Source organism: Semicossyphus pulcher, unplaced genomic scaffold (genome assembly GCF_022749685.1).
Source record: "Semicossyphus pulcher isolate SPU_LCO1_2020_fin unplaced genomic scaffold, fSemPul1.0.p SCAF_9, whole genome shotgun sequence".
NCBI classification, from domain to species: Eukaryota; Metazoa; Chordata; class Actinopteri; order Labriformes; family Labridae; genus Semicossyphus; species Semicossyphus pulcher.
In genome coordinates this window covers 27,185,314-27,197,155 of record NW_027211770.1, presented here as the reverse complement: position 1 = coordinate 27,197,155, position 11,842 = coordinate 27,185,314, and the positions used below count along the sequence as shown (strand labels likewise).

The following is an 11,842-nucleotide window of genomic DNA, read 5'->3' as shown; positions in this document are numbered from 1 at the left end:
AAGAAAAAAAAAATATTTAAGCACATTGTACCTTGACACACAAAACACATTTGAATGACATAAATTGTTTAACCAAAAACTACTCTAGCAAAGTACCTCAGGAGCTATATTTTATGAAAAACAGAATGTTTCTTCAGCTAGTTTCCAACATTTCTATAACTTTTGTTATGTGTAGCTGAGCCCTTCTTTGCATTGAATTATAAAGATGTAAATTCTGTTGAAATAATGATAGTTTGTAGCCTGGACGGCAAAAATGGCTCACATTTCAAACCACATTTAGCCTAATTATAGTCTCGAAGTCTTGACATCAAAATGACCCGAATCAAATCACAAAATCAGAACTTAAAAGGAGAAAATGTATTCATACAATTTATATTGATATCTAAGAGACAAGCAAGCTAAACACGCGGGAGGGCTGGAGCCAATCCCAGCTGTCACTGGGTGAGAGGCGGGGTTACACCCTGGACTGGTCGTTAGTCACACAGAGACAGACAACCTTTCACGCTTATACTCACACCTACGGGAAATTTAGAGTCACCAATGAACCTGACCAGCATGTCTTTGGACGGTGGGAGGAAGCCGGAGTACCCGCAGAGCATGTAAACTCCACACAGAAAGGCCCACTTTGTCCGAACCGGGTTGCGGCTACAGCACTAACCACTGCATCACCATGCTCATTTATCGTCTGATTCTTAATGTTCACACAGACTTCGGTGAGAAAAACCCTGACATGAACAGCGATGAATAATCTGTATTACCCAGAGGTGTGATGACAGCTGGGTGATGCTTACTGGATGTCCATGAAACAGCACACAACACCTGGTCTTACATGGTATTCTGGTTCTCACAGATGGTTAGTTTAATGCCTTGCTTTAAGGCACTTTGACAGCAGTGGTTGAGGACTTCCTCTTACAGTCCTCCTGCCCTGAGTTGCCAGCCTTATCTGGAGGTTTTCATATTTTCTCTCATCACAGTTTGTTAATAAGAGATTGTATACATGTTATTATGGGGGTTACTTCTTTGTTCAGTTGGATTTTGTCATAATTTACATTTAAACTACTGTAAGTATTAGAAATAGAAGCCACGAGAAGGCTTTTGTTTTATAGATAGAATTATATATTCACAATATATTGCTATGATCGAATAACTTTATTTTATTTATTTGACGTGGTTGCATAGTGCCTATATGGGTTGTGTACCTGCCGTTTGGTCAGCTGACCTGAGTCGACCAATCAGATGACAGACAGACGAGAGAGGCCATATTACTGTAAATTAGAAAGGATGGCTCTTTGTCTAGTTGACAGAAACATGGGTGAACAAAACCCAGTTATGTTTTTTTAATCAGAACAGACTGTGATGTTACTGTACATTCCAAACAAACAACAAAAAAGAAATGTATATGTTATTGAAATGTCTGTTTGACGTCACCAGAATGGCTTTTATTTTGTTTTGATTTCGATGAAAGTTGTTTGTCATTGAGATCAGCTAAAGGTCCAGACACGGTTCAGTTTGATGTCGTGGGCCACTTTTGAATCGAAAAAAATCTGGGGCCAATCCAATCCAAACCTTTATTCACGCAACTCTCATTAAAGGGCCAGTTCGCTGATTTTCAACCTCAGTCCTATCATGCTATCATGGGGAGCTAATGCCATTATGGTTGAAAGAAAATGCAGTTCTGCTCTGTACCTTTGGAGGACGCTATCCGCTTCTCCAATGGGCCCTGGAAAACCCCCGTAACTACGTAAAACGCGTCATCTGGCGGAGGCCAAGGAGCTTGCTAAACTACACTTCCTCAATCTAGGACGCCTGCCTCTGATGTCATATCTTGTAAAAAAAAAATGTTTTTTTTCAGACGATCCACCGGTATATTCTCGAATTTGGATTCTGTACCGCTTTGAGCCGTTGCCTGCAGCGAAAACCGTCGTACCTCACTCCAGCGTCTCTCGCTGGACCGTTCCTTTCAGAGGGAGGGGCGCAGTGTACGCTGGGTGTTGTAGGAATGAAGAATGGACAAAACCACGAGCTGCTTGTACAACTTTCTCCACAGCTATGGCTGCCAGCGGCGTTTTCCAGGGGCCAATTGCTCCTTTAACACTTAAAACAACGATGACGTATTCTCCAGTGTTTTTTCTATTTCATAACGTGGGCCTAGGGAAATGCAGGGCCAATAAATAATCCATCCCCATACAGGTTACAGTTTGTAAAGCAACAAATAAGTTCAAATGTTCATTTGAAAAAAAAAAAAAAATATTGTAGATTAGCTACCGTTTGGGGCCCACCTGCAGTACCCTGACAGCCCACCAGGGTGCTGTAACCCACACTGTGGTAGGGAATCCAGTATTCAAAGCAACAGTACAGGTAAAGACAACACTGAAAGGCCCAACTCCTCACTCAAATATCATAGCATTTTCATGTCTATGATTTTAAAGGTACTACACTGAATTGATCCATTAAGTCAGGGCCCGACTGATCTTCTCAGATGTATTTTTAGAGGCAAGTGACGTGCTGCAGTTGGATTTCATCTTTGTGCAAACAGGTTACATAAATCTAGAATACTGTGGTGCAAGCTTCAGAGTTTATATTTTATACAGAGGTTTATTTCAGCAATGTGTTCGATAAAAAATAACACGACATATACTTTTATCATTTTAGTCTCAGAGGAGAGACTGTCATTAATCTTACGTTTGAAAAAACAAAAGAAAAAAACACTGTTATAATCAAACTAATGCAAAATGTTCAGATTTTCTTTCAATACCGACCTCTCTGTTGAATTATCTCCTGCACTTTGCAGAAATTTGACGCTGCAATGCAATTTCCATCCTCCTCAGTGACTATTTGACTGTAGTTTATTAGGAAGAGGTGTGTCGAACCCTCCTAGGAGATGGTGATGAATGTATTTGTGTGTTTTCTATGGTATGTCTCTACCCGTCAAGTGCTTGTCATAGGTCGTACTCTAGGTGGAACAAAACCAGATTAGTTTAAAACAAAAAAGGAGGAAATACAAACATCGACATTGAGGAACATCTTTTTTGTTTTGGGAGAGGTAGACTTCTTTTTTTCTGATTAGTAGTCAAGTCCAAGTTCAGTTTGATGTATTTTTGGAGGAATTACGTTTGTACATGTATACTCTGCGTTGACACCTAATATATAACATGAATAATAAAAAATGTTTCACCTCGTATGAAGTGTTCTTTGATGTATCAGTACAAACATGTCAGTTGTCTCACAAAGTCCAGTTCTTTTAGTGACCGTTGTCTATCTGTCTGTCTGTATTGTCTTTTTTTCTTTCTTTTGGATTTTGTTTACAATATGTTATAAGTTAAAGATGTAATCTAGGCAGAGCTAAGCGGCTGCTTTTCCTTTCTCTGCGAGTGTTTCGAGTAAACAGTAATGTATTATGGCTGAACAAACAAAGAAAAGGCAGATGACGACAGATACAACTTCAAAAATAAGTGAAAATCCAAAGAAAAATAAATTTGACGCTCAGATGAAGGCAAACAGTCTACAAAGGAAAGTGACCGCCAGCGAGGAAAATCAAGAGTTACAACTATAACAAAAGGAGCCAACCGTAGACTTCTGGTTGTCTGGGACGTTTGCGCCCGTAATTGCTTTTTATCGCCATAAGGTGCTGCCAAAGAGAACGAAACTGAAATCTTCAAGATTATCCCTTTAAACTGCTGTGTCTGTTGGGCAATTAGCTCCTCGAAAAGCATACAAACACTCCCAAATTGCAGCCATTGAAGCACTGTCCAAATGTGGTTTATGTTTGTTTACATCCTGCATTTGGAGCCAACCACAAACCAGGATCTGAACTCAATTTTAATCAGAGAAAAGAGGACATTTTTTTCTAGTCTAAATGTGATGTCATGAAGAGAGGCTTAGTGTTTTCTTTGAGGTAAAAAAAAACAGACAAAAACACACCTGGCTGTGGAATAATTAAATGAATGAAGCAAGTCTGAACAAAGCTCTTCAGTTAGTGGGTTAAGAGGCCAAATAACTTCAGACAAGGGCATGAAACTCCACTCTTGGCCTTGATATTCTCAAATTAAGGTCAATTTAGCTGTTTCTGAGTTTTCTGCAACACCCTGCTAGTCTTCTTCAGTGAATGAAACTGACCCAGTTGCCACTTGTTATCACCTGACATATTCCACATCAACTGTATGATGTTTCATTTGTTGATGAAGACCATGGGAAATATTCAAAATGATGCAGAATCGCTCGCAACTACTGCTTTCATTTAGTTTATTTTGACACACAACATGGGGCGTTGTGTCTTGTTTAAGAAAATGTAAAACATTTTTTCTTTTCATAGCTAAAAATATTAGTAATGTCTACAAAGATGGTGTCACAAGTGTAAGTGAATTTAAGAGAATAACAGATGGCCTAGGATTGACCCCTGTGGAACACCTCTAAGTATTTCAGGTGGACACCACACAGAGGGTTTTATTTATAATTATTAAGTAAAATTTTGGCAATGAGCCCTATGCATTTTACTTTATAGTCAGACAGTATATCATGTCCGTTTTCACAAATCTTTGCTATTATTGACTATTTTACAATCAATTGAATCAATTTACAGCATAGAACAGGGTCTGTATTTAACGGACGGACGGATGAGGGACCAACTTAGGATCTTACACTTAAAAAGGCCTCCTGTATGTGAGCAAAAACACACATTCATCAAGGAGCTTACTCCTATAGTGTACGTCACTAATTCGACAATTTCACTTAAAGTCGTTATTAATGCAAAGGAAAACCGTCTGCTGTATGAAAACCTCAGAAACACCACATAAAGACACAATGTTCATAAGCTAATAATGTTCATTTGTTGTAAATAATACTTGTTTTTTCTCCGGTCATTATTGCTACAAATGTCGGCTATAATCTAACAATGTTGGTAAAAATCCCAATAAATTAGTCTGATGGGAAAGATAAATTGCATCGCAGCCAAACGTCTCCTGTAGGAAAGATTAACTACTTATTTTTGGCAGAAAATTTACAACTGCTGCCAACATGAAAGACAGATGTTTATTTTGCGTTTGTGCCAGTTACAATAAGTTCTGTAGATGAATGACAGAGCTAAATAATTACGCCAAAGATTAATGCCACACCCCTGTCTAAATCCGTCTAAATTTGTTGCTCCAGTAGAGTCAGCACACAGGTCTTAATAACTAACTGTCACACTGCAACGCGCAAGACCTCGTTTTCACAATCAGTCTTGTCTCGTAATGGAGAAAATGTTGGACCTGCGTTTCCACTGAGCTGTAAAGGGAACACATTTTTTATGTTTTTAATACAGGTGTTTAATCATGGCTAAAGAGAAACAACATTGTTCTCACACATAATACCCCTGCACGGACACACTTACATTCATTGTGTTGAATTAAATTTGATTTTCCTTTTTCTCTTATTCTTTCTATTTTAGCATTTGAAATGCCTCCTGTTGACAGGTATAAATAAGAATTTTGCTACAGATATAAAATACAGTGTGTCTATAATGCTTGTTCATAGGTGTATGTTGCAATTTCAGTCATATAAACTTACTTTAAGTCCTGTAAAACTGAAAACAATTGAAGTCTTTTCTCATATTATTTTAATTTGTCAAGTACAGGCCTACTTTGCTTCTGTTAAATCAAAATAAACCATGGCCAAGAAAAGATTTTGTGTTTTGTCATTATCTTGCAAAACACTTGCACGCTAACAACTTTTAATGTCTTTGTATGTTAAGAGTCCAAAGGTATGTAAATAGGCCTTTTCCATTGTCCTTGTATTGTGGCACCTGGCTTGTTGTAATTCTTGCCCACTTGAAAATTACAGAGCAATTGTTAATGCTATTAATTAAACATGTACTTTTACTAATATGACTACTATGAAAAATAACTACTGCACATGTGTGTTAAATTAGGAATGTAATTTAACCAATTACACTAGGTAGATACTTTATGTTATTTTGGCATTAACACAGCCCATTCTGTAAAAAATAAATAAATAAAGAGGGTTTAATTGGACTCTTTTTTTCTGCTGCACGTTTTTCCCACAAGGTGGCGGTCACACCCCAACATTTCTACTACAGGCAGTTGCTGCACTGTGCTGCCTTCACTGTCTCTTTGACACTGGAGTACAGAGGTGATCATCATAGCCTACACTTATTGAAATGTTTGTGGTTGAAAACAACGCTGAAAAGTACACGTGTGGCTTGGTTTTTTTCGAAGAATACAACTTAAATAGAGCACCCTGCGTTTGAAGCAGGGACACAAAGAGGACAACTGACATGTAGGTATCTGTAAATTAGCTAAAACTTAGCATTAATTATCTCAAAGTTGCTCCCTGTAGCCGATTTCCGTTTTAATTTACAGGTGCAGGTTATGCAGCTTCAACCGTTGTGACAGCTAACGTCTGGCTTGATCAAACTGAGAGTAGAAATAACTTTACCTGTACAAGAAGCTGTGAATATGTTTTAATTTTTCGCACCCTAAACAGCACAACATAACAACGTAAACGTCCTCTTATGTTAAACGCTAGCATTAAGTTAACAAACTTCACTTTCACCGTTTTCCCTGTTTCATCTTAACTGCTGAGTGGCGTTTTCACCCACGTTACCCAAAGGCAGCACACGCCAACACATGGCGCCATTTTGGCTCTACAGTTTCTCTCTTGATGCAGTTCCTGTGTTTGGTCATGTGCATCGCAAATCCGGCGTCGCATGATTTTCTTTCCCTTTTTAGAAATGTGTGGAGAACGAGAGTGGATTCGGGTAGCTGTAGTCAGAAAGATACCAACTTTAATGTATTTTAATGATTATTGTCAGTTTCCCTGAAGCTTTTAGAGAAGCTAGTAATTGGCTTGTTTCAACAGGTCTGTAGGAGTTTGAAGTGCCAACATTTCAGGTGTTTCTAATTTAATAAGCCTACAAATATGGAAGATTAACAACTAAAACACTTAACATTGTTGCCACAAAAACTATATAGACAACTTAAACTAATACTACTGTATTTATAACAACGTGCATTTTGACATGTAAAAGTCACAAGTTACCTTTAGGGCATTACACACACTGTACAGTAGCTGCTATACTGTAGTCTGAAGCAGTACAGTAAAATTACACTTACCGCAACATTATTTTTTTTTTTTTTCAAAGAGGCGACCAATACATTTTAAAATGCATAGCCTTAAGGTAGCTAGAAATTGTGAAACGTGCGCGCGCGACCCCGCACACATACACGCACACATTCGCGCGCGTGCTCAGTCCTCCACCCCCTTCTCTCTCTCTCTCTCTCTCTCTGTCTCTCCCTCTCTCTCTCACTCACACACACTCACTCGTGTTTCACCCTCACACCTCAACAGCGGCGTGCAAATAAACACACACACACATGCAAACACGCACACACACACATACACATATTTCTGCATCCTGTATTTTTTTTATGCACCGGGAACCGGGCGCTTTATAAGCGGTCGTGGATTATGATGCCAGTTTTTATAACAGCGGAATATTGGCCTCTCCTTCGGCTCCAACTGTGAACAGCACCTATATCGCGTGTTTTATTTTTTAATTTTATTTTTCAGATTTATTTCTAATTTGGTTCCACGTTACTTCTGAGCACCGAGAGACCGCCGAGACGCACAGCCTACGTTCAATGCCGTTGGAACATGTCCTATGTTCCCTTTCAAGGTAAGACGGAGCAGATATTTTTATAATTTTTTTTGCCTTCCACTGCATCTTTCTTTTCTGTCCTCCTCCCCCGTTCCTCACCATCCTCTCTCTCTCACCCTCTCTCTCTCTTTTCCCTCTCATCTCTTCTCCCTCTGTCTCTCTGGCACTATCATGTGCATTAGGCATATCAAAAAGCACCATAGCCGACAGGTGCATAGAAATAGCCTAGAGTGCCTTCTAGATAGATGCCCACACACGCCCGCACTAACACACACGGATCAAGCGCAGCGTGTGTCTGTATAGACCTGTGCATGCGGCAATTATAGTATTGTATTAAGGTATGCATGTGTACTGGTGTCACGGTCTACTCCTGCAAGTGCATTCCTCTGTTTGAGAGCAGCTGCAGCGCGCTGATGAGAAAAAATGCTGTAATATCCTTAAAATATTCCTGTCATAATCCTATGCTGCACATATGACTCTCATATGGAGTTTGTGACATCTCTACTGTGTATTTCTTATGAAGTTTATACTGCCCTTATCATACCAAATGATCTTATTACGTTCTTTGGTGTAAAATGCCAATAATACACTTATAGGAACTCGCAATATAAGGAGTTTAGAGTGTGCGTTTGATACTTCTTTATCATCTCTACCTTGGGATTTGTAGTTTTCTGTAGTACCTTACATTTTGGATTTAGCCAATTCCCTGAATGGACTGTCTCCTGCCTCCTGTGTGCAAAAACTTTGGCCCCATTAAAATATGTAGATGACCAGAATGAGAGGCTACTTCATTCTTCGCTGGTCTCTTCTTCCCCCGTACACTCGAGTGTGAGTGGGTGAAAGGCGCTTCAGTGTATATGGTAAAGGCAGATTCCCCTTGGTATCATTGCACTGCAACTGTGACTAATGCTATATGTGAGCAGGCGTGCTGCAGTGAGCTGCCTCAAATCCATCCAGTCGAAATTTGCAGTGTATGTGTTGGTGTGTGTGTGTGTGTGTGAGATATTAGAGAGCCTAATTTGGGGGGGGGGGGGGGGAAATCAACACTGGAGTGAGATGGAACACCCAGCGCAAAGTTTGGAGCAACCATGAAGGATTGAGGGTGTCGTGGTTTGTGTGAGTACCTGTTATCGAGGAGGGTTGATGCCAAAAACTGTAGGGATGGGGAGGAAGTGGATGAGTGTGTGAGAGAGAGAGAGGGATAGAGAGAGAGAGAGCGTCAGTTTAGTCAGTGTGTGGGTTCAGGAGAGAGTGGAGGTGTGCTGCATGTGACTGTTCGGGTGAGAGAGAGTGCTTGTTTCATGTGTGGAAACGAGCGCACACTCGCAGACCTGTAACCCTTTGTAGAACAATATGGGTGCTGCCAAAATGGAGACTAATCTCGACCTGAAAACCACAACTCTCAGCTCCTGGGCTTCGCCATGACCTCGGGATCGTCATCCGAGCTGCACATGAAAAGAGAGACCAAATTTAACTGCTCGGCTTCTTTTCACTCTGCTTTTTTATTCCCTCCGAGCAAAGCAGATAATGGCTAAAATGGCCATTTGTGCAAGTGCAGCTATGGAAGTTGGTTGCATAATGTTGGTGAGATGCTCTGCCACTGTGAGTGTGTGTGTGTGCGTGTATCTGTGTGTGTGTGTGTGTGTGTGTGTATGTGTGTGCAAGCCCACTCTAGGAGTCATTGCCAGGAAATTGTGTGCACAGTGCTGCACCTTCAAAACCTGCCAGCGATGGCACTGATGGTACTCGTTCTCTGTGATCGCACAGTGGTGTTTCATTTCAGACATTGTTTTCCGAGCTAAGCAGTGTTTAGTCTTCTCCAATTTGGTACAACTGCTGAGGGTTTAGCAGTAAGCCTGATGGTAAGGCATGTCAATATGGCGGTACACAAATCGGCAGTCAGTTTTTACAGTTTTAACTTCATGCAGCAGTTGTGTTGACAATTGTACTCTCAGTAGAGACGCCTGGAAACCTGGTTAATTTCTAACATTATGCACTGTATATTTTTTACACTATATAATCATAAAGTTCCCACGTGTCTCTTTCAAATGTAGGCTACCCTCAGTGGATATGGCTTCTGTGAACCTCATTATTTTCCAGCATTACGCTTTATTTTATTCATATGTTATAATCTAAAAGTTACAATATGTCCCCTTAAATGTGTATATATAAGTGCCCTCATTGGAGGAGGCACCTTTAAACCCCCTTTTAATTTCTTGCATTATATATTTTTTATCATTAAAAGTGTGTGATCTAAAGGTCTTATTGTATTGTATTTATTTTACTTTAACAAATAAAGAAGCATATATTTTGGTGCCAAAACTGTCGGGAATCTAATTTGCAAATCATTTTGACAACATTAATACACAGAAATACATTAGCATGTAGAAATTAGGGCTGCATGACTATGGCCCAAATGATTATTTCGATCAATATTAAGATCCTAATTAATAATCACGATAATTTATACATTTTAGTGACACATTTTTTTCCCTTTTCCTTTCACATTTAAATAAACAAAGCAACACTCTCAGTTTTGTGCATCATTTTCCCTAAACCCGAAATAACCGATGATGAGTCGTTACGGGGGGGACCAGTGGTTCAGTTTAACGAGTGTTACGGTAGTCTACATGACATGTTTGTACTAACACTTCAAAAACGTAACAGATAAGTATTTATTGTTAAGCTCGTAATGAACAACAACAAAGAGGCATTCACGAGGACAGCTACGTATTCTCTTCTCGTTTTCAACAGCTGCTGTAACCACGACAACCACAGACGCATTCAGCTGAAAGTCGCCAGTTAACCAGATCACTGAAAACACTGCCTCTGTTGTTTACCCTTTCACTCTAAACTGCCTCTGCATGACATGACATCTCCCATAAAAGTGAAGCCAAAACCTCTCCATCGCCCCCTGGGGGGGTCGGCTGTTAGGAGGCGCTTGATTTGTTAACAGCAGAGTTTTCTACGGGCGGAGCATTTTAAACGTCAATATCGCCGACAACCAATTATTTAATCATTGTAAGTCAAAATCGTGATCAGGATTAATATCTGATTAATTGTGCAGCCCTAGTAGTAATACTAAATGAGATGGTTCAAGCATCTTAATTAAAAAAAGTCTGGTTTTCTAACTTTAATATCATTAAATATCTTTGGTTTTTGAGCTGTTGATTGTGCAAGATAAGCGATCTGAAGACGACACCATGGGATTTGTAAATGTATGTATGTTTTCACAATTATCTGATATTTTATAGACTTAAAAATTCATGTGAAAGTGCAAAATTTGCAACCGTAGCATCTAGACAGATACTCCATCCATCCCTCCTGTCTACCTATACATTAGAAGCTCCATGGTTACTCGAGGCGATTATGTAACACTGTGTGATATTTATTGCTGCACAGTGACTCAACATCTAGAGATAAAATATGTGATAAGACAGCTTATATTGGTGTGACATTGATTTGGGATGAGATATAGACCGACAGAAGGGGAGAAGGGGTAAAAAAAAAAAAACAACCTTCAGCGCTCCTGCAGATGTATTTGAGCCCACGTTGACGAGAGTGTTAAGCTAATGTACCAGGCAAGCCATTTGCAGTCATGCCAAGTACCGGCTCACATGAACAGGCAGTTAGTGGGAGGCAGGCAGCAGCAGCAGAGATGGGCCTTCCTATCTTGGCTAAATCTCTTCCTCCCTCGTTCGCTCTCTTAAACTCACACCTCCATTCAGTCTATCTCTTCCTCCTCCTATTCCTTTCTCTCTCTCCTCCGCTGTGGTCGACCCCCCTCATGCTGAACCACCCACACGTACACACACACATGCTCTCCTACCTCTTTACTGTCTCTTCTCTCTCTCTCTTTTCCCTTCTCTACAATGGCTCTACCCATGAGTGCAGATGGACACTATGGAAGCAAGCAGCCTGCCGCTGAGCTATCCCTGGCCTTGTCGATTTTACAGTAGTTTGATACAGCAGCTCCTGTCAAGCATGGCCATAGTTAAAGAGACAGCACCACCACCAATGCACTGCAGCACTCCTCTTCTCCCTCCTTCCCTTTCCCTCTCTTTCTCCCATGTGACATAAGGGACTGTCTTACACCCCTCCACCACTCAGGCTGTGCCAAGAACCATCATCTGTTAGGCTATTACTGTACTGCATGCGCGAGATTCATCTAGCCCCTGTGCACTAGAT

The 11,842-nt window shown here is 40.3% G+C and overlaps 1 protein-coding gene across 10 annotated transcripts in view; it reads left to right on the top strand.

Moving 5' to 3' along the window:
• The first annotated feature begins 7,391 nt into the window (after positions 1-7,391).
• syngap1b (synaptic Ras GTPase activating protein 1b) overlaps positions 7,392-11,842 on the top strand; it is a 188,236-nt gene continuing 183,785 nt past the window's right edge. For all 10 annotated transcript variants that reach the window (XM_069656052.1, XM_069656051.1, XM_069656044.1 and 7 more), the window contains exon 1: positions 7,392-7,672. In XM_069656052.1, the coding sequence (XP_069512153.1) occupies positions 7,651-7,672 (22 nt within the window). In that variant the 5' untranslated portion in view covers positions 7,392-7,650. The remainder of the gene's footprint in view (positions 7,673-11,842) is intronic.